This window comes from Volvox carteri, assembly GCF_000143455.1.
Source record: "Volvox carteri f. nagariensis unplaced genomic scaffold VOLCAscaffold_23, whole genome shotgun sequence".
NCBI lineage: Eukaryota > Viridiplantae > Chlorophyta > Chlorophyceae > Chlamydomonadales > Volvocaceae > Volvox > Volvox carteri.
In genome coordinates this window covers 1424525-1450305 of record NW_003307566.1, presented here as the reverse complement: position 1 = coordinate 1450305, position 25781 = coordinate 1424525, and the positions used below count along the sequence as shown (strand labels likewise).

The 25781-nt window shown below is 55.8% G+C and overlaps 2 protein-coding genes across 2 annotated transcripts; both read left to right on the top strand.

Annotated features, from left to right (window-relative positions):
- Positions 1-1492: 1492 nt before the first annotated feature.
- regA (somatic regenerator) lies at positions 1493-15986 on the top strand. The gene is made up of 8 exons (XM_002951412.1): positions 1493-1817; positions 2117-2324; positions 2404-2720; positions 3393-3438; positions 3791-3840; positions 5656-7191; positions 8533-8802; positions 9997-15986. Exons 5-8 carry the CDS (start codon positions 3835-3837, stop codon positions 11332-11334), a joined length of 3150 nt encoding a protein of 1049 aa, XP_002951458.1. The 5' UTR covers positions 1493-1817; positions 2117-2324; positions 2404-2720; positions 3393-3438; positions 3791-3834; the 3' UTR covers positions 11335-15986.
- rlsB (RegA-like protein RlsB) lies at positions 14676-24140 on the top strand (the record flags this gene model as incomplete). Its single annotated transcript, XM_002951411.1, has 10 exons — positions 14676-14696; positions 16141-16202; positions 18990-19049; positions 19177-19281; positions 19841-19934; positions 20844-20949; positions 21249-21568; positions 22774-23452; positions 23786-24064; positions 24106-24140. 10 exons carry the CDS (start codon positions 14676-14678, stop codon positions 24138-24140), a joined length of 1761 nt encoding a protein of 586 aa, XP_002951457.1.
- Positions 24141-25781: the final 1641 nt, after the last annotated feature.

Below are 25781 nucleotides of genomic sequence, written 5' to 3'. Positions count from 1 at the left end.
TCAATGCCATTGGCGTGTTGTGCCAACTATTGGCGTGTTACCCGTTTTATTTGTGTTCGCAAGCTTCCGAACGGTTGTAATTTAGCTTGTTTCGGACCGCCTGTGTGTGTATGTGTGTGTGTGTGTGTGTGTGTGTGTGTGTGTGTGTGTGTGTGTGTGTGTGTGTGTTACATGGTTGGGGGTGCATGAGCCGAAGGCCCAAGGGCAATACCTTTACGTCTATAAGCCACGGAGAAAAGGAAACACCGCACTATCAGCCCAGACTAGCGTCCAAAGAGGATAACTGAGTTGCGGTGAGCCCACATATGCTCCAACATCCTCGCCAGACGTGCTGGCTCCCATTTCACGGCCTCCAACATTCTCTGTTGATGATCGTATCCCTCCTAACACACTCTACATTCCACATCCCACGTACGCAGAAACCTTAAGCTAAGATGAAGCGGCTCTCCAGGGATGGATGTCCCCTTCATTCATCCCTTCATTCCTTCGTCCAGGAAGGGCTCCGTCTGTTTGCAGTCGCTGTTAAGATCGGTACGGCCGTGGTATATAGCAGTTGACAACTGTACGAGACTCAGCTTCGTGTTTTCTTATTGGCCAGCTACCGCTACGATTCAATTAAGGAACTGTAGCGCGGTATGCATGCACCTAGCAGGTCGATGAAAATGTGAAGTGAAGGAGCATGGCAGTGCAAAGAGGAAGCTGTAGGAAGTTCCGTAAAGTGATATTAAGGCATCTTCACCATGATTTCTATTGCTTTGGAAACTAGCAAGAGCGGGTCAGAGCAGTTGCGCTTCCTCGCATGAGTAATAATATTCTGTTTCCGAAGGACCCGAAGGGGCACAAGCGCGTGTTACGCCTTTCCCTACATAAATCCCAGCCCATTTAAGTTCGGGACTAACAGCATAATTAATGGCAAACGGCTATACCAGTCCCTTTACAACTTTACAAATTACGACATAATTACCGCCAAGAGAGCGACTCCCTGACACTTGCCATCCAAGGACATATTACCCTGCAACATAAGGAAATGATTAAGGACCTATCAGCCTGCAAACAATTAAACCAGCAGGGCTGCGGAGATATAGGTTTGGGGAATGAACCAGCGACTTACCATGCCAATAAGCCCAAAGGGCATTCCAAAAAACAAGGCCTTTAATAAAATTTCACCTTACGGTCGCAAAGTAGAGATGCACAAGACTGCCCAAGTATGGGACGCCAGGAATGACTTGAAACGGTGTAACACGATCGATTATGGCCTAACAAGCTCCGTAGCTTCGGTCTCCAGCTAAAACCACCGTAGTCGCACATGCCCTGGTTAAGGGCTATTGAGTCCGTTAAGGATGCACAACCCTTCTCAATTTACAATTCCTGTCCGTATCTGGCATTGGGATAAATGCGTACAAGCCAATGCAAGAACGTACATTGTAACTTGTTGTACATTGTCGTTGCGTTGGAGACCCTTCCTAATTGAACTGTTTAAACAATATGGAGCACTCATAGCCCTTGCTATAACGTATCCTTGCTGTTCTTAGTTACACCGTTGAGACTCAGACGTCTGAGGTTTGTGGCCCAGACAACTATTTTAGCGCATTCCAGTTATTTCTGAAGATTAAACTTTAGTTGATAGGCATGCGTTGGGCTGCTGGCTTACCTCGCTCGTATAACGCAAAATAACCCACACGGTCAACGTCGGCTAGAACTTTGGAAAGCCATATTAGTTTTCCAGGAAAACTCCAACACTTAGCAATGGCGTATCCTTGCTACCTTGAAATTTGCTGCTGGAACTGGAACAACGTGGAGTATTGCGCAGTTCAAAGGTAGGGTCAACCGGCACGCGGTCCATTGCACATGACTCCATTGGGCTAGCATAGTTATTTTGTATTAGGTCATGCATTCCATATTGTAGCTCTACCGAATTTGTCTTGGCCAATTATTGGACAGGCAAAGGACTGGTAGTCCATCCACTCCATGATAGTCAGAAATGTCCTTTAGCCTAATTCGAAATGGCGATTCTCAATCCTGTTATTATGTTAAAATAATGCTTCCTTCAGCTGCAAATGAAGCCGTGTCCCGCGGCCTAACTTTTGCTGTTTGTGGTAACTTTTTTGCCCTTCAGGCAGGCGCTTACCACTCAGCAATGCTCAAGAAGAATTCCTGAAGTTCCACACAAAAATTGCAGCCTTGCTTGCGTTCTTCTGTGGGAAGCATTTTCTTGGTGGGCGACGTGCCAGCAACGCCCACCACCCCCGTCAGAGTCCTCTGGAGTCCATTTCCCGTCCTTATGCCATAAAAATTTAGAGAATCATTTAAAACAAATTTTTAAGGTAGGCTGAGGAGACCGCGATCGCATGATAGAAGCACGTACGCCAACGAACAACAGTCGCTGTGGCATTTGCCTTGCAGTCAGATTCTTCAATTATTTACAAGATAATTCTTTTGGTACTACTGATATACACGACAGTGCAGCAGAACTTTCACTACGGGAGGAGCAGGGCAAATGTCGGCGTCCCGATGGGCACCACTTGTCCAGATAACTTCCTGCATACAACTTAGTTATAACGACATTTGACGAGATTTCGTCACCTCACTGTGGATAACCACAGTTGGAGCCTTAGTGACGTTCCTCCTGCTCTGGTCTCCGTCGGCCGGCGTTATGGCAAAGCCCTCTTGTTGAAGCATACACGTTGCGCGTAACGTTTTCCTCTCCAAAATCTTGAACGGTAAGCCTGTTCCGCTTCCTAACGGACCTCCAGGTACCTGTGTGTGGGGCTCATGACAGCTCTTTTGGATGTTAGAGACTAGCATCTTGCAGCAAGGGCATTCAGTATGAACTAGTAGCATTCTGTAAGAATCTAGGCGGTGCACATGCTGCGCGGACTAACAATCCTTGGGCCGCCTTCCTGGCCGTTTGTTTGGGCTTGTCCTCTGCCAAAGCGCGCACCTTCTCTTGCTTATCGAGGCGGGCTTAAGCTCAAGCTTAGGCTTAGGTCAAAATAACGCAGGCTCAGGGACCTGCAAAAGCATTTGCTCGAGAGAATCTTGGTGCTATTTTCCGGCGCCACTGAAGGCTTTCTCTCAAAACCGGCGTGCTCATGCCAAGCGCTGTGAAAACATTTTTTCCTGATCTCCCTTACAGCTGTACAAATAGCTCCGTCCGCTGCGCTTCTTTTTCAGACGTCGCGCCCTCATATCCTCCAACCTTTTCAGCCGCAAGCTTGATCCCAGACGCACGCGTTCATTCCTTCCTTTCTGGTTGTTGCAAATACTGACGCAGTCACCACAGATGCCTTTAAAACTGCCCAACCCGACGGCACCCTGGCACTCCACCTTCACACCACCGCAGCCATTGCCGACTTTGTGTTCCTACCTTGTGCTTTTTGCATTGTCTGCAGATCTTCCAAGGACCTGCCTAGTACTCCAACAAACCTATGTAACGAGGTAAGGCTTGCCAGCTGCCTACGCGATTTTGGCCATGAAGTGTGCGTATCACAACCCTTTCCCCTTTTCCCCCTTATATCTCCGCGGCTCCCCGCACCTAACCGGCCCCGTCCCGTCCCTGCACGAAAAGGGAGAGCTCTTGTTCAAATAGAAAGCTTAATTCTACAAGATTATCCTTTTCGTAGTTTAGCCGGCCTGTTTTCGTCCTTGCAGTCCTTCCTTTCCTTTACCCGCCGAAGTCCCACCAATGTTCGATGTCGGATTCCTGCCGGGGCCCTGCTTTATTATTGCGCCTTTCCAAGCTAACATGGTTGCCCGTCTGTCGCCTTTCGCGCCCATCCGGACCACCCAGGAAGAGGAGAACTCCCGAAAACCTTGCTGCTGCGAAGCAGCTTCATGGAGGTGAGAGCGTGCTTGCGTGCGCTACGGTGGAGAGGGCGGGGGAGTGCGTCAGGGTTGCGGACCCCGATACGTTTGCGCGTGTGAAGTGCGCGCAACGGATCTGGAAGGCGGCTGGCTAAAAGGGGCTTTCCTGCGTGATTGGGACAGGAGGGGGTGGCACTAGCGTACAGCACAAGGGAACGGAGTTCAGGGGGCTTGTAAGGGCTGCAGGCCAGGTGGGTGAGCTTCATTTCCAAGGAAATGGAATCGATTTAGATGCCCAATAATGTCTAGCGCGTTGCCTCAACGCACGCGCATATGCGCTGATGTCCTGCGAGGCGTGCGTTTCCCCTTTGGAAGATCGAGGCGGGATGCGTTGATCTGAGAGCCTTCCTCCGGGATCTGAGCCCAAGCTAGCATGCTTAACCAAAAGATCACAACCTCGCTGTCAAAAATAGAGCCCCAGATAACAGAGATAGTCACGAACGCTGTCCAGCCACGGCGTTGTTCGCCCAGGAGCTCGGGTACTTTGAAAGTTTACAGCGGGGATATATCTACATTGATATCAGATGTAACAAATTAATTAAAATGCATTAGTCCGAGCGATTGCCTGTCCGTAACGCAGTCGAATTTCTTAGTGCAAACCGATAGAGATTTAGGATAAAGCGCACGTTGAAAGTGCATTTCTTAAATTTGCCATGTTCACTGCATCATATCATCGCTTAGTTTGAATGAGCGGATGCGGGCGAAGGCGACCCATATCGGTGTATCGCGGTTGCGCGACGCATATCAAAGCATTATCCATACCTGGTCTCAGGTGATATATTTCGAATGATAGAGATTACATTACATGCCGTTGCGTACACACCATAACGATGCTTACCTGTAACATTGGTGCTTACTAACAACGCATTCATCGAACGGCAATTTAGATCGCTTACGGTAAGCACGCTGTGCCAGAAACATCATTCAACGTGAAATCGCTAAACCGCTTGCTTAGGTTTGAAAGTGTCCTCCGAACGGAATTTCCGCTGTTCCGCAGCGACACACGCGAAAGTTTCCCACTTCTCCCCCAACAGTTTTTGTGGTCAACGTCGAAACGCGCAAGTCATGCATTAACAAATAACCTTTGGAAAGAAATAAACCTCAAATGGCCGGGATCCACAGACCGCGCACAGGATCATCCGTAAGGCTAGTGCAGATTCGACGGCCGAGGCGGTTCCGAAGGCACAGGAGTTACTTCCGGGTTACCGCGTTCCCTTCCGAGGCACGCAGACTGTAACTGCAACAGGGAAAAGCAAATCAAAAGTGCAGGAGCACGGAAAGAGAACGGCCACGTCGCATGGCCATTGCTGTTTTGTTTGCAACCGTCGAATGCCGCGCCCGGCACGACCATGCCCACCAGAGACAAAAGTACGCACGCTTCGAGGGCTGACTCACGGATGGTAAAGCTACGGCTGGAGCACCTTCACCATACGAAAATCCTGCCTCAATCGGATATCCTCGATTTGCGCCCCATCAAGTATTGTTTTTTTTGAAGTTGATAATAATGCGCGTCACTTGCATCCCAGCATGCTCCAGAGTGCGTGCGGTTCTTGGGAAACCTGGATTCTACTCTTCCCAAAAAAGGTCATGGATGATGGGAGTGAGCTTCATGTAGAATTCGTGGGCAGGAGGCTCTGATGCTGACGACTAAAAACCGCAATGGTCATCGCCTTTCCGGCCGCTCTGTGTGCACACGCACACATCCAGAAACGTTGGATTGCCCACGCATCCAACCTACGACCCATCCACTCACATCATGCGACCGCCTGCGTGCTCTTGTCCTCTTCGCAGATCGGCTTCCGTAAGGAAGACTCCGACATTGCACCGGTAGCGGAAACACAGCAATCACCGCAGCCGGAGCAACAAGAACAAAAAGATCAAGACATGCCACCGCAACCTCAGCTGCAGCCGCAAGCGCTGCAGCTTGCGGCACAGCAGCACCTGCAACAATCTGCGCAACAGCCGCGTCCCCTAGAGCAAATGGCGCTTGACCAAAACACCGAGCTGGCATCCGCCGCCACCCCCGCTGGCGGCAGCAACGGCGGCTATGACGCCGTGAAACCCCTTAGTCACATTCGGGTGCAGTCGCCTGGCCGTGGGTCGACCCCGTTGGCCCTCCGCCCGATCTTGTACTCAATGACGGTTCGCAATGCCGATGGTACTCCACAAACAGCTCGGCAGTTGCCGTCTATCTCAGCGCCTTGCTCGGCTTTATCTGCGTACGGGCCCGTCACCAGTGGCGAGCTGCCGTACGATGAAAGCATAGAACCACCGTTGACGTCTGTGGCTGCGTACCCCCGCAGTGGGCGTGTCGGCGGCAGCAGCGGTGGCGGAGCCGCCGGTCCAAATGGTGAAGATGACGGGCTGTCACAAGGCTCACCCTCTGAACCTGAGCTGCGTCCAGCTACGACTGCTACCCTCCAGTCGGCAATTGGCTCTTTAATGGTTACAGAGGGCCCCGCGACCAGCACCGCCGGCGGTGAGTTGTTGGGAGCCGACCTGCCATCCAACGAAGGTGTGCAGCAGCAGCAGCAGATAAAGCAGCAGGAAGAGCAGCAGGAAGAGCAGCAGGAAGAGCAGCAGGAAGAGCAGCAGGAAAAGCAGCAGGAAAAGCAGCAGGAAGAGCAGGAACAACAAGATCAGCAGCGTCTGGCCGGGCCCCACAGTGCCTCTCCCCCAGAGGCGGTGGCTGTCTCTGCTGTGTCGGACAGTGAAGAGGAGGTGGGGCGTGGCAGCGTCTCGTCAGGCACCGCTCGGCCTCAGCCGTCGTCGCCGACGGCGGCGGAGGTGACAGGTGAAGCCATAGAGGTGGCGGCGGTCCCGCCGGTGCAGCCGCAAAACATACAGGAGTACCAGTCCTCACCGCCGCCACCAGCACTGCCACAGCAATCACCGCCGCCGCCTGGGCAGCCGAAGCGAGCATCCGCCGGCCAATCTCCTGAGGCTTCCGACGATGCGGTGCAGCCAAATGAGAATGCAGGACAAGGAGCTGGCGGCAGCAGCGCTGATGGCGGTGATGTTGCCGGCGCCAATACAACGGACACTTGCGCCGAGGCACCAGGCCAACCAAACCAAGACCTTGCGCAAAACCTGGAAGAGCTGGTGGCGGCTCTGCCGCCGGGGCCGATACAAGTGACGGTTGCCGTACGCGTCGGCGCCGGTGGTCGACGACCTAGGGGCGGCGGCAGCCGGGTACCAGAGGAGGACACACGCTCCGGATACATGCGAGGTCACGCTTGCGGCGTCTTTGACGTGCCGCGCTACCTTGCCGGTCGGGACTGCATTCACAATGGCAGCAAATGGATGTCTCGCTCGCAGTTCGAAAAGGTGGGGACGTGGCGGCAGTGCAGGGAAGGGGAAAAGGAAGTCCAGCTGGTTTGCGCATCATTGATCCACCCGTTCGCAGCATAAAGTGTGATTATTTAAATGAATAAAACAAAAGTAGGTTTTTGTTTCGCATGCAAAATTATGTGTGTCGCGGTGGTCTTTGGCAGGCGTTTGCTTGGCGCGAAACTTCGTCGCCACAATTAAAACTTTGTCCTTAGAACCCATGCACTAAGCTCCAAGCTCGATCTAAAGCTAGATAATTTCATTAAGTAATTTAACATGAAATTCAAGATGTTTTGCGTTGAATTACGCGCAAATAGACGAAACTTGGTAGGTGCTGCGCAGGTGCCTCAGCGTGATGCCGCGGCATCGTTTTCCGCTCGCATACAGAACCTAGCTGCTATGCTGTTCCGCTTCACTCCTTCATACTTAATGCTATAATTTAACTGAATGTAATGGCTTGCGGATTGCGCAATCCGTCCTGTGAAGGTCCGTCGACGAACGTTGTCTGTATGCCAAACAAACATCGCTAGTTGTGTCTAGCCGAAACGACTTCGCGCCCGCCGCCAACTCCGTCGAAAGCCAAAAGCAGGAATCAAGGGACAAGCTACATAATGGCCGGCTTATGTAGCTAGTATTTTACTGAAAGACCCAGTGCTGCTATATGGTCTCAGGCCATGGGATGCCTCAATGCCTTCATGTCCATTTTGTGGGATAACGGCTGCAGCTAGATGTCTTTGAATCAGCAAAGCGCCAGACACCTCGGGTCCTATAACTTCTGCCACAATTGATTGTTATATGAGTGTCGGTCACTTTCCAACCTTTGTTCCCGTGAGCGACACTCGCTCGCTCAGGGAATCCCCTATATCCACATCCCGACTTTTCTAACTCTGAACAAAAGCCAGTGGGATCCAAATCTCGGCGACCTTTCGGCGCAGCGCCCAGCGCTATCAGGGCTCATAACCTGTCAGAACTGCAAAGCGCCACGGACCCCCCCGGGTCCAACTGCTGCTGTCACCATGCACTGGTATGGGTGTCGGTCACTTTCCAATATGACGCCGCAGATCCGCCCTTGAAACTCGGAGGCGCCTCCTGGACAGCTAAGAAGTGGATGATCTTTGTGAATTATAATGCCCAAATTGTGCTGCATTATCGCTGTTAAGGCTCGCTAAGCGACCTTTTCCCCCCCCCCCCGGCAAAAGGACTAGGGTTCAGTAAGAAACTAGTACTCGAGGCGCAATCCTAGCGCCGGATGTCGGCCCATCATACTGTACCAAACCCATGTCCACTGAAACAGCTGCATGCGGGGTTCATCGCTCCTCTGCCTTCCGCTCTCTACAGGTGGGTGGCAGCAAGATGGCCAAGTGGTACCGGTCCATCCGCGTGTTGCCTGATTTGGAACCGCTGGGCGAGTGGCTGGAGCGCCACGGCATGCCAGTTACCAAGGGACCCGCGCGGCGCAGTCGAAAGCGAGCAGCGGAAAGCGGCGACGGTGAGGAACAGCAGGGGCAAGGCGCGGAACAAGAGGGTGTGGCGGCAAGCCCAGATGACGTCCAAGGCCAAGGGGTAGCTGACCCCACGGCGGCTCTTCCGGCAGTGCCGCCAGGCCCAGCGCCGCCGCCAGCAGCACCAGCCTCAGCCGCGGCAGCAATGCCGCCTATGGCACCACTATCGTCCGGAACACCGCTTACACCCCGGACGCCCATGGGGCAGCTTTCGCCACAAGCCGCTGCCGCAGCGGTTGCGGCGGCTGCAGCTGCGGCCGCGGCCGCGGCCGCGGCCTCAGGATCGGCTGGCGTGCAGGCGGTGGGATCTGCGGGTCCATCTCCCCAGCTAAAAGCGGAACAAATGGCGGAGATTCCACTGGAGGCCCTGGCGGAGCGCCTCCTGCAACAGCACCAACGCAGCGGCCGCCCCATTGACGCCAGGTTTCTGCGGGTGTTGCTCAACACTCTGCCGATGCAACCGGAGATGCCGCTCTCTCGCGGCGCTGCTGCTGAGGCAGCGGCAGCAGTGGCGGCCGCCGCCGCCGCCGCCGCCGCCGCCGCGGCGACAAACAACGAGGAGTTTGACCGCGATGCCTACGGTGCCTACGCTGCTTACGGTGACTATGGCGCACATGGAAGCGTCTCACTGACACATGGTCCGGCAGGACGTGTAAGCGGAGCTGCTTCGGTAAGCCCGCCACCACGCGGCGCTGCTGGCGTTCCAGGCGCTGACATGCAAGGCCTAGCAAAGGTGCAGGCAGCACTCAAGTCAGAGGCTGCGGGTGCTGCCATAGGTGTTACACCAAGCGCCGCGGCCGTCGCCGCGGCCGCGGCAGCCGCTGCGTCTGTGCGATACAACCGAGCCGCAGATGTATCTTCGGTGGCAGGCGATACGGCCAGGTTACGCATGCGGCAGCAGCAGCAGCAGCAGCAGCAAGGTGGAGGCCTAGAACGGTCTCAGTCCTTCCACGAAGCGTTGGCTACGCCCCCAATGCTTCACCTTGACCTTCAGGACCCCCACATCTCCCGGGATATCCTGGCGGGCCTAGCGGCGGCGGGCGTGGTGGACGGCGTCGGCCGTGGCGTCAGCGGTCGCATGCCAGCGGCGCATTTCCGTACAGAGCAGCAGCTGCAGCTGCTGAGACGCCTCCTAGCCCAACAGCAGCATCTTATGGCGGTTGAGGATTACTACTATGGTAATGATGCCGCAGCTGAGTACGAAGAGGAGGAAGATGGCGGGGTGGGCATGCGCAGCAATGCCGTGGGGGTGGACCTGTCAACTCGGGCACTCAAGGAGCCGCCGCCGCCGCCGCTGCAGCCGCCGCCGCCGCCGCCACCGTCGCAGGTTCCGCAAGCTCGGAGAGCCCTTTCCGGGATGGCATTGCCGAACGGCGCACGTGTCAGGAGGGTGGAGCCGTCTGAATCTGCAGCGCTAGACCCTGCCTCTGCTGGCTTTGGAGCAGTTGCCAGTGCAGCGACACGTTCCGCTGCTGCTGCTGCTGCTGCTACTGCTGGGGGCCCGCCGCCTCGACAGGAGCGTCGGCTGCCACCGCCGCTACCATCGGCACCCCTGCAGCAGGCGTCGGCATTGGTACTGGATGCCGCCACTTTGGCGCGGGGCCTAGCCGCCCTACAGAGCTTAGATGTTGCCGGTGGGGGCCTTTCAGGGCACAGCAGAGATCATTTGACGCGTACCCCTGCGTCGGTTCTGAACCAATACTTGGGGCAATCTTATACGGGACAGAGACGCTACCGGCCACATGCACCAGAGCCGGAGCATATCTCAGCATCGGGGGATCTTGGCTATGGGCGCTCTGACACGTATCACGGCGAGGGCAGCCGCAGGGCCGCAGCCAGCAATGCGGCCACGGCCGCGGCTGCGGCTGCAGCCTCACTGCGGCGTCGGCGCCGACCGTGGGAGGATGAGGAAGAGGAGGACGAGGCGGAGGAAGAGGAGGACGTATGGCGGCAGAGGGAATCGGTGTGCGAGGCGCCGTCGAGGTTTCTTCCAAGGCTTCCCGCCGAGCTCAAACCAAATCTGCTGCAGCAACAGCAGCAACAGCAGCAGCAACAACAGCAGCTACCACACAAGCGGCAGAGGCTGGGAGAGGGAGAGTGTCAGCCGCCGTTCCCGCAGCTTAACGGCCACGATCCGATAGATGTTGATCCGTACACCGTACGACAGCATATGGCCCGGCTGCAAGACCCCCCGCCATCGATGCTGCTGCAGCAACAGCACCGACGGCGGGCGCATGCCGTTTTCGCAGCAGCAGCCGATGAACTGGGGGAGGACGACGAGCACCAAGAGGGGGAGGAAGAGGAGGAGGAGGAGGAGGAGGAGGGAGGAGGAGTGGCGGAGTATTGGGCGGATGACACTAGGCGCCATGCGTACCGCAGCGGATTTAATGCAGTCGGAGATGCCAAAGGTGAGCACCCGCAAGTGCCGCCGCTAGCGATGTCGTTGCCCGCCGTGGCGGCCCGTCGGCCAGCGTACTACACGCCGCAACGGCCAGTGATGGCAGCCAACCGTGAGGGCGCGGCATCATCGTGGCGGCGGCCCCGCGGCGGGCCCGTCCTGCAAGGGGAGTCCCAGGGGCGCCGAACGGACTGGCCCCAGCAGGCGAGACGCTCTGGAGATGATTCCCTTTCGGACTGAATTATTTCCCCCGGAGGCTCCCCCGCACGAGGTGTAAAGTGATCTCGCTTCCATAGTGCGGCCAAAAATTGCCAAGTTTGAAGTGTACATGGCATCATGGCGGGCGGGCTAATTAGTGCAACGCAGTTTTTCAATTCAGGCCCCCGACGTGACATGGTGACAGGACAGGGGGCAGCGGCCACATGCGCCCATAGATTGCATTTTCGGGTTGGTTGCTGGATCGCCCGTGTGTGGGTTTATAATGTTGCGTTACTTGTGTTTATACCTAGTTTTCTGTTCATGCTTTTACACCGCTGAGTGCCAGGTCAAAGACTGGCATGCCTACTTTAAAAGGAGGAAAGAGAGAAGAGAGGGCCAGGCATGCACGTTGTGCCGCGGGGCGAGTGGGTGGGGGTGCACAGTGAGAACAACAAAACAAAAGATGCGCCATCAGCATTAGGATTAGGACAACGGCCCTGAGAACACAGGCCGCACAGAATCGGTTGTCGCACAACGCACATTATTAAAACACTTAATACTGCACCAAGCGTGCATTAAATGGAAACATGCAAGGTAGAGTGCGGCGAAAAGAACACGGCGAGGTTGGTATGGTTATGTAAGATGGATGTTGTGCCAGCGAAGTTCGCTCTCGTGTGTGTGTATGCCTTTGTGTGTGTGTGTGTGTGCCTGTGTGTGTGTATGCCTTTGTGTGTGTGTGTGTGCCTGTGTGTGTGTATGCCTTCGTGTGTGTGTGTGTGTGCCTTTGTGTGTGTGTGTGTGTGTGTGTGTGTGTGTGTGTATGTGTGTGTGTGTGTGTGTGTGTAAAAGCAGAAATGCATGTGGGAAAGGCTGAGGAGGAGATATCGCATATGTGCATGTATCTGTATTTATGTGCGTGGTCAAGGGAAGTGCTTGTTCTCGCATATGATTTGGAAGGGGTTATGTATTCATGCGTGTTTTTTGTAGTGAAAGGCTCTGAAAAGAAAATTTGTTCTTAAGAGTGGGCTCATCAAGGCAGGCTATTTCCTCTTGAGGGCACTGTAGGGTTGTGGAGTACTTTATAACGCCTGGGTCAGAGCTTTTTGGATCCAGCAACGTTCAGGGGCAGGACGCAAAACCGCCGTGTTAAGGCTGAGACATCGGGCACGGGACCGCGTAGATTACAACGCTGCTTTGCCTATATGTATGTATGTCCATGCCGTCGTTTATGGCCAGTTGACGGCCCTGTTGTCGATATCTCACTGCGCCCTCCTTCTTTGTCTAAAAGCGCGCTATTATGTGATTTTGAAGGTGTGAAGAATGCGGGATGCAAGCGGACGGAAGCCGCGCCGGCGCGCAAAGGTTGCTGTTGAAGCCCTGAAGCCCGGTGCAAGCCGCTGATAGTGGCAGCCAGCGTACCATGGCAGCTTGCTGTCCTCCCGGGGACGCGAAACTCCGACTTTGCGGTTAGCCTACCAACAGCAAACCCATGGCATAGGTCGTGCCGATCCGCAGGCGACGCCGGACGGGAGCCAGCCACCTTCCCACCGCGCGCGTGCCAGTGCACACTCTTGCTGTGTTCTTGCCTGTCTGTTTTTTCTCTCTCTCTTTCTTTCTCTCTGCAGGCCGATAATTTAAGGCAGCTTATGTGTGTTTGCGAAAAAATGAGGTCAGGTATCTGACGGCGGAGGGCTCTCTGATGGGGAGAGCATAAACGGAGGGCGAGTTGACCTGTATGTCAGGTTCAATGTCACAATCCATTATTAAGGCACACGTCTGGTAACACCATTTTCTGCCGCTGATGATTGAGAACATGGTGCAAGTTGGTCTAGGTGACACGGTACGAATGGATGACGAATGCAGTGGTAATCTCCGCAGATGCTTGCAGCAGTATTTGGCCTGCCGACAGAGTAGCGTTCCGCGCCTGGTTTTAGATTCTTGCCCAGCATGTCGTTACCCAGGTTTTGGGGCCGCGATCGCTCCGGATACAGTTGTACGGTGCTAGCTAGGAAAAGACAGCCGTTAGAACATTCGGTTACATACGCTCGGAAAAGTGGACTGAGCGGGATTTGCGCGAAGATTTGTTGGATAGATTAGTGAGCTCGATCTGATGGTGGATGGAATTCAACGACGCCAGTACAAAAGGATATCGCTTAGGGTTTTTTTGAGGCCGGTCCTAGCTTTCGATGGGGACCTATCGGACGACACTCGGGATACCCTTAGGACGTATGCTTTTCTTAGTCTTCCGAGCAAGCTGGCGAACGAGAGGCCTCAAATCCCGGGCGACACTGAACCACTCCCTCTTTCCATCTCTCTCTCTCTCTTTCTTATTCTATTTCCGCATAAGATGGCGATCTTGTCAAGTGCGTGCGCGTTTGATGTGTGTGTCGCACAACAGTGCCCTGCGTGCGTGCGTGCGTGCGTGCGTGCGTGCGTGCGTGCGTGCGATTTCCTCGCAACCAGTCGTTCGGTGCCCGCCCACACCCTCTATCCGCCGAGGGTGGGGTATGGACCTGATGTGTCGCTGTCTGCTCTTTTACTATTCGGATGTATACTTTACAAGGAACCCGTGGGCCGCGTTTAGGAGAAAGCGTCAGGAAGGATAAGAATTGGGCTAGTGGTGGAAAAGAGACCGTACACAAAATCATGCAGAATAAGGTTGTAAATACCGTACCCGTACCTTCGCCGTGCCGTACACATAATACGCACTAAAATACCATGCAAAGCGCAGCTGCAAGAGGAAACCTTCCTGGGAACCGTGAGGGAAACGTTCTTGTCCAATTTTGCCACGACCAATCGCACCTTGACAGCAGTTTGGGCAAATTTCTGGGGGCAAGTTTGCACCAAGTGCAAATGATTCATGATATGAAGGTGGTGCACATGGCTACGGTCCCCACTTTTCCATTTACAGATGTGGGGAAAACACCCGGGTCACGGACTGGGACATGAAATTGGACAAGGTCTGGACTCGATTCCTACGCACTTCCATGCTGCACCTCTCCATTTTTGGGCATGCGCAGGCAACGGCCACCTATGGGCTGCATAGTTTTACGTGGCACATGGTACACGGGGGGCTTCCCCCAGAAGTAAACTAATGAACATAGAGGCTAAAGCTGCCAAGCGTTTTGATCGGGACCTGGGCCGCGGCCGGGATGCACATGACAAGATGGCCCACTGGGGTTCCTAAGAACGTGTTTTATATGGCCATCCATCTTCGGGCGGTTTGGGGGCACTAGCTGTTCGAGAGCATGTTAAAGTGTGATGGGCGTGCTGGGCGGTGCGTTTTGTGAGGGCGATAGCCCAGGCAGTTTTGACGCGACCGCCTTGGGTGTGTTGGTCATGCCCTCTTTCCTGCATATGCCCTTTACCCGACGTACAATATCATGTGCCGATTTACGCCCCAGGTGGGGGTGCCTTGGTTTGGGGTAATCGTTCTAACGCCAGATGTTCAGCACATTGTTACAGCGTTGGCATATCTCCCCCAGTTGAAGAGGTTGACGTTCATCCGTTAGTTCCTAACGCGCGGTGTTCGAGTTTGCCTCTGTGGGGAAACCCTGTTCTTCCGGAAGAGAGATTGACTGTCCCGTCAGTTAACATCTGCCCAGGGCTGGAGTTTCGACACCAAGCACTCCTGGGCTGTAGGGCACTGCAAACGTCGGGGGATGTTCTTCTTGTGCGGGATGCTCTAGGTGTGGTGGTGCATGCACCCGACCAGGCACGTCTGGCAATGCGCAGGGCATGGCAGTGGCATCAAACAATGGGGCAATACCTCCAGCCGCGGACCTCACTAGCCCAATCCCTTTGTAACTTTCCTAAGTAGAATGGAGGGCCCCCCATCAGACTTAAAGATTTATTCGTTGAATTAGCGACTGACATGCAACTTTTGCCATTTTCTGTGGCTCGTCGAGTATCCCACACCTTGTTTATTGAAGAGGCGACGGGCTCTCCTGTGGTACTTGGTGAAACTATTCTTACTTTTGCAACGGGCCTTCCATCGTTTATGATCTCACATACGATAAGAAAATGAACAAAATGAGTTTTGGTGGCGTCTCACGGTTGATGGGGTGCCTATGCTAGGAAGTTCCCATCGCAGGATTTCGCGACCAGCAGTGTATGTGTGTGTGTGTGTGTGTGTGTGTGTGTGTTACATGGTTGCGGGTGCGTGACCCCATACCTATAAAACTACCCATACGAGCCGAAGGCCCAAGGGCAATATCTATACGCCTAAAAGCCACGGAGAACAGGAAACACCGCACATCAGCCCAGACTGGCGTCCAAAGGGGTAACTGAGTTTCGGTGAGCCCACATACGTTCCAACATCCTCGCCAGACGTACTGGTTCCCATGTCATGGCCTCCAATATGCTCTGTTGATGATCGAATCTCTCTTCAGCACGAATATCATTATAGGCTGGGCATTCCAATAACACGTGTTTTTCATCCTCGATTCGGCTATTAGTACCACAACAGCGGCAAAACCGCTGCCCCCTGGGGACATGGTACTTGCCCCTTCGCGCTCTGTTTGCCTCCAAAGCCTAGAAACATAAACGAAACTGCAGTGTGTGGGTGTGGAGGTTATCCAGTAGGTTCCCTGGGGGGGGTGTCCCCTCGCTGTCATCACCTCTGGGCCTGTCCTGTGGCACCGGCAGTAGTGGACCAACTCACTCTGTCAACAGGATTGCCAGTGCCGCGTGAACAACTTTGGCTTGTCCAAGCTCCATAAACAGTCCAACAATGTGTTTGAGATGTTGTGGCTCTTGCTGCGGTGTCAGCCATGGAGCATGGGAGGCGATACATGGCCACAGCCATGAACACCGACCCGGCACTGTTACCTGGCCCTTGCCTTACAGAAGGAGCCATTGATTGAGTTGTTGTTGACCGTCGATCTGGCAGATTCTGTTGGGTGTCGATGGTGGGTGCGGAACCAAAGCGATCCACAGAGAAGTTAACTAGGGTAACTAGATGCGGGTGCCCCGAAATATTAGGGAAGGCAGGGTTTCGCCAGGTAGCGGCCACGGGTGAAGATATGCCCCCCTGTCCCACTCATCAATATCGCGCACGTGTGCATTTTTACCTGCCTTTCCTTGTCGCCATATGCCTTGCTCTGCCGGCAGGCAACCACCCTCGGGCACATGACCGGCCCACATGGCCCCTTGCGGTAATGTATGCATAGCCTGCATGGGACCAAAAAGCCAGCCTGACCGTCCGCTGGGACCGCCGGCAAAAGGTGAGGTGAGGAACGCGTCCCCGCCTTTTTTCACCACGTCGTCGCCCTCGCTCTCATTGAGCAGCAGCACAAATGCGACGCACCGCACCTCATCACGCTAAACATGCACCACTGCGCCCAAAGATATGCATCGGTAGCCGAGGCGGCGGTCTAATATGTAATAACCCGGCCAAGCTGAGGCCGGCGTTCATGGCTTTCGCCCAATTGTGTTTCTAATTAAGCTATTGCGTGCTGTGTGTATGCGTATGTGTGGCTGTGCTAGGGAGTTGGGTGTTCTTAACTCCGCAGCTACAAATCGTCTCATATGAGGAAGGAAGAGCCCCACAGGGTCTTAGAGTTTAAGACACCTAAATAAGACGCCTGCGATTGAAACTCCACGCACTGGCGTTAGGGAAACTAGGAAGCACCGGCTTGAAACAGAAAACCGAGTTGCAGTATGATTAAATATACTCAAAAAAGGCCATGTGAAAGGCCATGTGGATAGACCTTCAATATCCTATCCGTAACTTTTCAAAGGTGTTCCACGAGCGGCGCAAGACAGCGGAAATGCACATGCAGTTGCTGTACTTAAGAATATCAGGAAAGTTCAAGCTGGCAAAAGACCTCCCAAGTGGCTTTCTCCACCATAGAGCAGCTAAACAAATAGCCAGCACGAACGTGCGCCACATGCGCCGGCTGCTGACTGCCGAATGTCGACTGGGTTACAACCGTTACGACTTAACAGGTATCCTTAACAAGAAAGACTCTGTCTTGCTGCAAGTTTAACCGTTATTTGCAACCAAATATTCATAAAAAGTACATTTTTCATTAAGTTCTCTGGTTTTGCGCCCCGCAGCTTGCTCCGACGAACTTTGTTCGGAGGACATCGACCTTCGCCGTGAGACGGTTGTGACTGAATCGCCGTTGGAAACCATAAATATAACTCTATGTCTTTCCTAGATATGTTGCAACTTATTTTGGTCTATCAGACATTCCTTAATTGAGCGCAACTCGAAAACAGCGCACACACCATAGCGCACCTTCGCTAGATAAAATCCCACATTGATTCCTCTTTTAGAACTCTTTCTCAGGCGTCCAGTTTGGCCGTTACTGCGTGCCGGAGACTCCTTGTGAGCGACGATGCACATCCGTACGACAGTTACTTTCTTCCGGCTTTGGCCCGCTCAAATATGAAGGCAGGATATGGATCCCAAGTAGTTGATCCTCCATCTTTAACCAAAGATAAGCGAAAAACAGTGCCGGTAGGTTTGCACAAGGAGGGACGATACTGCTGACCATCCGACACGGTTCATTCCACCATTCACAGAGTTTCCTGGTGTGCGAACACAGACATTCCCACTGCCTTATGTCTATTTGGCATCGCGCAATGTCCCGCCCGCCACAACGTTACCTTCAGTAAAGGGAGTCCACCGTACTTTCATCGATGGCTACAGTCAGCTTCTGACTTCAGCTGTATGTATTGCATAAGGTACATATTGTTCCTTTTATTGCACGTTGCCAGACACAACATCGGTGGGCCCCCTGACAGCAATGACCCCGTAATTGCGTTTACTTCTCCACAGGATTATCGAAAATATCTCCAATTGAAACATTGAAATAAAAAAACTCTTAGGATTGTTACAGAATGGTGCATCGTGCAGCAGCACGTACGTCAACGACCAACAGTCGCCAAGGTGCATAGAGCTTGGGCATATACCAGCTCCCGGTTAATCACTGCTAGGAGAATTAATCAATTGGTAGGTAAGATAAATTATCAACAAGCTATGGCGATGTCGGTGTTTGCCCGCCGGGCTCCGCAGTTTTGCGCAATCCATGCAGAAGCAACGACTAATGTTTAAAATAACATTGCTGCTAATTACACGTACTTAAAAACTCCTGGGCGGCTGCGGGTGCCCAGCCTGTGGTGTGCAGTGGGCAGGTCCTGCGAAGCCGCTGCGGCCGCCGCAAAACGGCATTTAAGACTAGTCAACATATACATTTTAAAGGTGAGCGTCCTTTTTCCTTGTCGAAAACGGAGACTCCTGCGGCGTAAGACGCCTGCTAAGCGCTGGCCGTCGCGTTGTGATGCACGTTCAATGCCGCAAATGTCTGCCTAGGAAATTAAATAACAGCTTGTAGATCAATAACTCGAGTGCTGCTGCGACCTGCGCAGCTCGCCGAATTGCATGCTCGCACTTGTTGTAACGCAGCGCGGCACTGTAACCCTGACCAGCCATTATCACACAACCACCAGAAGAAGTAACCCCGTACACCGTTCGGGGGACTTCAACCCACAACTTCAAACCTGCAAAACCTAGACCCGTATTTTGTGAATACGCATTTAGCTTGTCTCAGCTATCGAATATTGCTGGCAATGTTTCCGGCAATCACAGCCAAGATTGTTTCATGGCCGTAACCGTAACCACAACCGTAACCGAAATCGTACCCGCCAGGACAGCAGCTCACTCAATGTCCCCTTGCTTTGCCCTGCAGGACGATCTCGCCTTCTACCATCCCACAATTTCATGCGAGGGTGATCGCGTCCATGTACCTGTAAGGGGGGACGCCACAGCTAAGCCGCAGTTACACGCGTCAACTTCCTTACATTCCTTTCCGGTTGGAAACGGCCGTGGCAAACGTCCTCAGCCTGCTGCGCCTGCTTCCGCCGCCGCTTTGCCAGTGCTTCCGCAACTGCCGCTGCAGCCAACGCAAGATGCAGACATAAACTGGATCCTCCAGAGCCCCTGCTGAAGCAAGCGCTGAAGAACGTCTCCACGGCATGGAGGTGAGGCCGCCGCAAGGCAGGGCGGATTCCTGTCGGGAAGGGCCGCACCCGTCAAGGGGCCGCTTCTGATCTGACGGCAACTGTTCTAGGTCATGCTGGCTCGTTTACTATCAGGCATCAACGCACTTATGGCGTCTAATGTAATCAGATGACATCAGGTCAGGTTTAGCAGTAATTATGCCGCACAGAATGTAACGTTTGGTGTGGCAGTCAGTACCGTAAACTAACCTGACCTACACAACCCTATCCGGCTTGACCTCTGAACCCCAGGTGTCACATCATATCTTGCATCCATAGCTTCTGCGCACGCCAGCGTTGCCAGAATAACCTAGCGCTCCCATACCTGAGATAATTAGGCTCGACGCTTCCTTTTGGCCCCATCTCCGCTGAGGGAGCCAAGACACTCATTCGCATCCCCAAACCGAGCCAAAACCCCTACCATGCTCCATACCAACCATAATGCAACACGACACATCAAGCCATTGTTTTCATCACGTCGTTTGCATCTGCACCCCGTAACCATGGAGTTGCCCTTGCATGACCGTTGGCTTGTTCCCAGGCCGACCCCACAAGTGATGAGGGTGGCGATGGCACACCTTTGGAGCACCTGCAGCGTCCTCCCGCCGTCCTGCCGACCTCCGCCATTCCAGCAGGTCAGCTGCCAAGGGCCCCTCTGGACCTTCCCCCCGCGGCGCCGCCACCGCCACCACAGCAAAAGCAGCAACAGCAAACCCAGTCATTGCAACCGCAGCACCCGCAGCACCCGCAGCACCCGCAGCACCCGCAGCCGCCGCAGCCGCCGCAGCCGCCGCAGCCGCCGCAGCCGCCGCAGCAACCGCAGCCGCCGCAGCCGCCGCAGCCGCCGCAGCCGCCGCAGCAATCGCCGCAGCCGCCGCAGCAAGCGCAGCAGCAGCAGCAGCAGCCGCAGCCGCCGCAGCCGCCGCAGCAGCCACAGCAGTCGCAGCAGCCGGAGCCGCCGCAGCAGCCGCAGCAGCCCCAACAGACGCAACAGACCCAACAGGCGCAGCAGCAGCCGCAGTCGGCAAGTGCAGCGACCAACACAGGCGTTGGAACCGGTGGCAGCGCTGGTGCCCGGAGGCCGGGGCAAAGCGTATCACCTCCTCCCCGGGGCCCCCAACTCGCTCTACGGCCCATCCTGAGACCATTGAGGCCAACTCCTGGCGGTGCACCCCAACCTCCGCATCTGCAGCCCGTAGTACATATTCCCGCCGCCGGACATGTGGAAGTGTACGACATTGGCCGCGGCGAAGCAGAGGCAGCGGCAGCAGCGGCAGCGGCGGCAGCAGCAGCAGCAGCAGCGGCGGCATCGCCGTCACCACCTGAGCCTTTGCTGCGATTGACAGGGGATGCCGCAGGTATCTCTCCCCTCGCTGCCGAGCTGGATGCTGCGGCAGCTGCCACACCTGCCATCACCACGGCCCCGCCAGCGGCAGCGGCGGCAGTGGCCCTTGCCGGCGCCGGTGCTCTCACCACCTCGGGAGTCGCCTCACTTGGGGAGCAGCTGATCAGGACTTCCACTGCGTCCCCGCTCGGCCCACGAGATGCCGTACGACCGCTTCTTGAGCGATCTGCCAGCCCGGGTAGCGACGGAAGAATCGAAGGAGTCATACACATGCATGAAACACGCCAGCGGTTACTACCACAACGGTTAGCCCTCAGGTACCCGACCACCGTCCCTCGTCTGCCACTATCAGCAGCAGCAGCAGCTGCTGCTGCTGCTGCTGCCGGCGTTGCATTGGCATCAGCGGCAGTAGGAGGTAGTGGTCATCAGCGTGCTGGTCCTCCGGCCATTGGGCTGCGGCCGATGCCTAGGGAGGTCATTCGCTACCCGCTGCCGCCTCCACTACAAGCACTTCCTATCGCTCCATCTCCTGATCAGCCAGTTCCACATCAGTCACAGATACCACAGCAGTTGCCAGGATTGGGGATGGGCCCTGCCCTTGCAGAAGGCGATGATGATGGCGGGGATGACGGGGGTGATGGCGGCGGAGGGGACGGCGCCTGGGGTGGTGTAGGCGCTGCCGGCGTTGCCGGCCTGGAGGATATCGCCCCGCCTCCTCCAGAACTGCTCGGGCCGATAGACGTGACTGTAGCCGTTCGCACGAGCTCAGCCTCTGGGGGCAGGCGCGGCAGGGAGGAAGTGGTGTCGCGAGGCAGCGCAGTCAGGGGCCAACCTGTCGGCAAGTTCGACGTGCCGCGGTACATAGCGGGCCGTGACTGCATCTTTTTTAACGGGCGATGGATGTCTAGATCGCATTTTGAGAAGGTAAGGAAGGAACTAGTGAGAGGGGTCATGACGCGTCCAGGTTCTAGGACGGGACGAAACTTAGGGTTTCATCCCTGGCACACAGAAGGGAGGCCTCCATTGTTCGCGCGCAGGTTTCGGGGGGCCGTGTTTCGGGACGCCCTGACTTGCACAGCTACCACACGGCCAGACTCTCTAAAGCTGTGACCGATGCGATCCAGCACACGATATGTATGTGGGAAAGCAGCAGGTCATCAGCTAACTAGCTCTCCGGGGAAGTCCTGGAGCTTGTGTCACGCCAAAACATCTGGAGCGCACAAATTACGTGCCATGAACCCTCGCCTACAAATATCCCCACGATTAGTCGGGGTATCTTCCGTCATGGGAAATGGCAGCCCCCCGGGCCATTTATACCCCCCCTCCCGCCCTTGAACATAGGCAAAAAATGGCTGATATTGCGCGATTCCGTCAATCGGAGTGTTGATAAAAAAAATGGAGTGCCGACGCAACCGCCTATAAGAATATATTCCTTATTACACGGTGCTTGCGCCGCAAGTAGGCTACAGTACGGAGCTAGTGCTCAGTTAACCAAAACACGCAGCTGCTTTGCTGAAGCCCGTTAGACTAACTCTAAAACTGGTAGCGAGGGTTGCCGGGTCGACACGTGCGTCCATCGTACAGATGGAATGGCGCGTAGGCAGGCGGCATTTCAGCGACGATTTAGGCACAACAGAAATTAAGCAGAGGACCCAAATTACCAATTAAAAATAACAAGTTTATTTGTAATGTATGAAATTTGTATAGAAAAAATGTTCCTGATGCGTAAGACAGCCACGTTGTTGAACGTGATGCCTAGGACGTTCGAAGCATTATTGTGGAGTTTAGAAACCCTTTGAAGTCCCTCCCAGCGCGCACCGTCCAAAGTTGTGTGTGTGTGTGGGGGGGGGGGGGAAATCGTGGACGCACGCCCTGGAAGTTTTCATCCATACATATCTACTGATGTAAAGCCGTCGCCTCGTCGCCCCCCATTATTTTTTCGTCCCCCTTTAGCATGCAAGGTCAACACATCCTCACTAGACAAAACTAACTATGTCTGCCCCCAAATCTCATGGTACCGTCCAATCTACAAATGCCGTATTCAGTACGGCGCAGTGCCCACGACCGTTCGTACCTGCAAAATCCGCTCATTATGCACATTACTTAACCACTGCCTTTCCCGGCCCCAGGTGGGTGGCAGCCGGATGGCCAAGTGGTACCGGTCCATCCGCGTGTTGCCTGATTTGGAGCCGCTGGGCGAGTGGCTGGAGCGCAACGGCATGCCCATTACCAAGGGCCCTTCTCGACGAAGCAGCCGCCGTACAACGACGGTGGAGAGCGGGGACGAGCATTTGGGCCACACCGGTTTGGAGCTCCAAACCGGTCTCCAGCGTCCCGAGCTCCAGAACCTACCCAGTGACGAACCCCAATCGTCGTCGCCGCCGCCCCCGCCGGCGTTAGCCATGGCACCAGTACGACAACCGCCCCTGGGCATAAATAACCCCCTGACCGACCCCTTGTTGGACCCCCTTGCATCCGTCGGGAGTGGCGGCGGCAGTGGCGGTGCTGGCGGCAACAGCGGTAGCAGCGCAGGCGGCGGTGGCGGCGGCGCCGCCGCCGGTCTTACCTTCTTGCAGCGGCTATGGAACACGCTTCCCCGCCCCTCACAACAGCTCCTCCTCCAGCAGCAGCAGCAGCAGCAGCAGCCGCCTGCCCACGAGCCGCTGGCCGCCGCAAGTGACCCGTCGGGCTCGCCGAACTGGGATGACACCAGAGCGGCGGAGGTGACGGCGCCTTTGCCCCCTCCTGCTTTTGATCCGGACTTGTTGGCCATGCTGCAGAGCGGCGGCGCCAGCACTGTTAGTATTGGTGGGGAGGGGATTCCACGAGAACGCTCTGAGAGGCGCCCCGTGCGGCCTCGTACGGCCCAGCAACTGGCAACCCCCCACCGGCAACCCGCCGACCTCGATGGGTCATCGCCGCCGCTGCCGCCGCCGCCACAGCCAATGACGCCGCCTGCGCCTCATCTGCTGCTTCAACGCTTCATGCAGTCATCAGCGCCGCCGCCGGCGCCGCCGCCGACGCAGCAGCAGCAGCAGCAGCTTTCCCTTCACGGTGGTGACCCACGTCTATCCCGACGATCTACGCTTGGGCGTGGCTCCCGTGCCATGCCTGGTCCTATACATCGCGCACGGTGGTCAGCTGGGGGTGCCGGGGACCGAGGAGATGAGGACTCCGAGGAACGTAGTGAGCGGGTGACCGTGGAAGGCCTACTTCGTTTCGATCCAGCCAACGTGGGTGTGCTGGAGACCAGCGCGCGAACGCATGTCTGGGCAGCCTCGTCGGCTGCAGCAGCTGCTGCGGAGGAGGCAGCCGAGGCAGCGGAGGCAGCGGTGGTGGCGGAGGCAGTGGAGCACCCCTCGTTGGCAACGCCGGCCTCGCGGCCGCCACCCCCGCCGCCTCCACCAGTCCTACGCATGGGTGCGGGAATGCCGCCCCAACTGGCTCGCTTTCGCCAACAGGATGCAGAGGGGGCGGGTCGAAGTGTCGCCCCTGAGCGCCACCGCCCCATGCAGTACCCTGGTCCGAATCAGCTAGAGCAGCAGCAGCAGCAGCAGGAGCGGACACAACAGCGGCAGCGGCAGCGGCAGCATCAGGCCCAGCTGTCACAGAGGGATCTTGATGAGGTCCCGGATGAGCTTAATCGGGACATTACAGAGGCGGCTCGGCCGCCAAGTCGCCCGCAAGCGGGCACCACACTACGTCAGGGCATGGTTCCCACCTCGAGGCTGTCACCCGCACGTGACTTGCTTTTACGAGCGATGACTACGAGTGGAGTTCAGCCGCTGGTGCCGCTGCCTGCTGCACCCTCGATGCCGCCACCGCCGCCTCCACCTCTGCACCGCTTCGCCACACCGCCGCAAGCGGGGTCATCCCGCTACCAGCCTTTGCAGCCCGATGTACAGGGCAGGCGAGGTGACGCTGCCACTGGTTTTCAAGACGCTGCTGCAGGGCTAGTGGCAGGCCTGCCTCATCAGCAGCACCAGCAATACCACTCTTACCCCCCTCCGCGCCATCCTCTTTGGCGGAGGCGAGCGCTCTCCGCTGCGGGGGCCCATGAACCGCAAGGTCTCCTTGCCGCGGAGCCAACCCTGCTGCCGCCACAGCTTGTTCAGCAGCACACCGCGACTCTTCAACATCAGCAGCAGCAGCAGCAGCAGCAACATCACGGGCAGCATCCCACGGCAATGGCTCTCGACCTTGCCGAACCGCGTGCGGATTTCGATCTGCATGCTGCGCAACGGCGGCTGCTTCGGCGGCGCAACGTGCAGCAACATCCCGAACATCAGCCAGATCGGCAGCAGCAGCAGCAGCAGCAGCAGGGCTTGGCAGATCAGGGGGGTGGGGAAACGGAGGGGGATGCCGCAGAGGAGGAGGATGCCGAGGAGGAGTTGGATGGGGAGGGTGATGCTGCGGGACATCAGCTACCAGACACACCGCACGGTGCCGTACCTAGCCGCCGGCCGGACCGCCGAAGCTCCCCAGTGCCTTGGTCACCCTCTCTGGATGGAACTCAACCGGGTTCTGGAGACAAGCTGGAGTGATGGCTGGCTGGCTGGATGGCTGGCTGGCTGGATGGCTGGCTGGATGGCTGGCTGGCTGGATGGCTGGCTGGATGGCTGGCTGGCTGGATGGATGGATGGTGGCTGGCCCACAGTAAGCCGCTGTGACGCTGTGCATTTACTTCCTGACTGGATGATTTATATTTAACTAATTGACTGATGGTGATGATGTGAATGTTTGACGGTGATCGATTGACTGTTTGACTGACGTTTGGCATTGGCGGATTGGTGTTGACTTTAAACCTTGACTGGTCCGCTGTTTTGACTAAGTGACGTTGACTGATTGACTGACTTGACTGACTGATTGACTGACTTGACTGACTGTTTTTTGACTGACTGACTGACAAGCTTGGACCAACGGATTCATTGTCAGGTTATTAAGCGCTGTCGGATGTGCGCGTCCGGGCGCGCAGGTGGGCCCGATAGAACCCCCGCCCAAGGGTGTCGCGTTGTACATGACCCGTCAGCAACCGCTGGATCGGAACCCTGTGCATATGTACGTGCGTATGTCTGCTTGTGTTAAGACCGTGAGAAGGGCCAAGCCGCCAACGCGGATGCCAGTGCATGTCCTGATC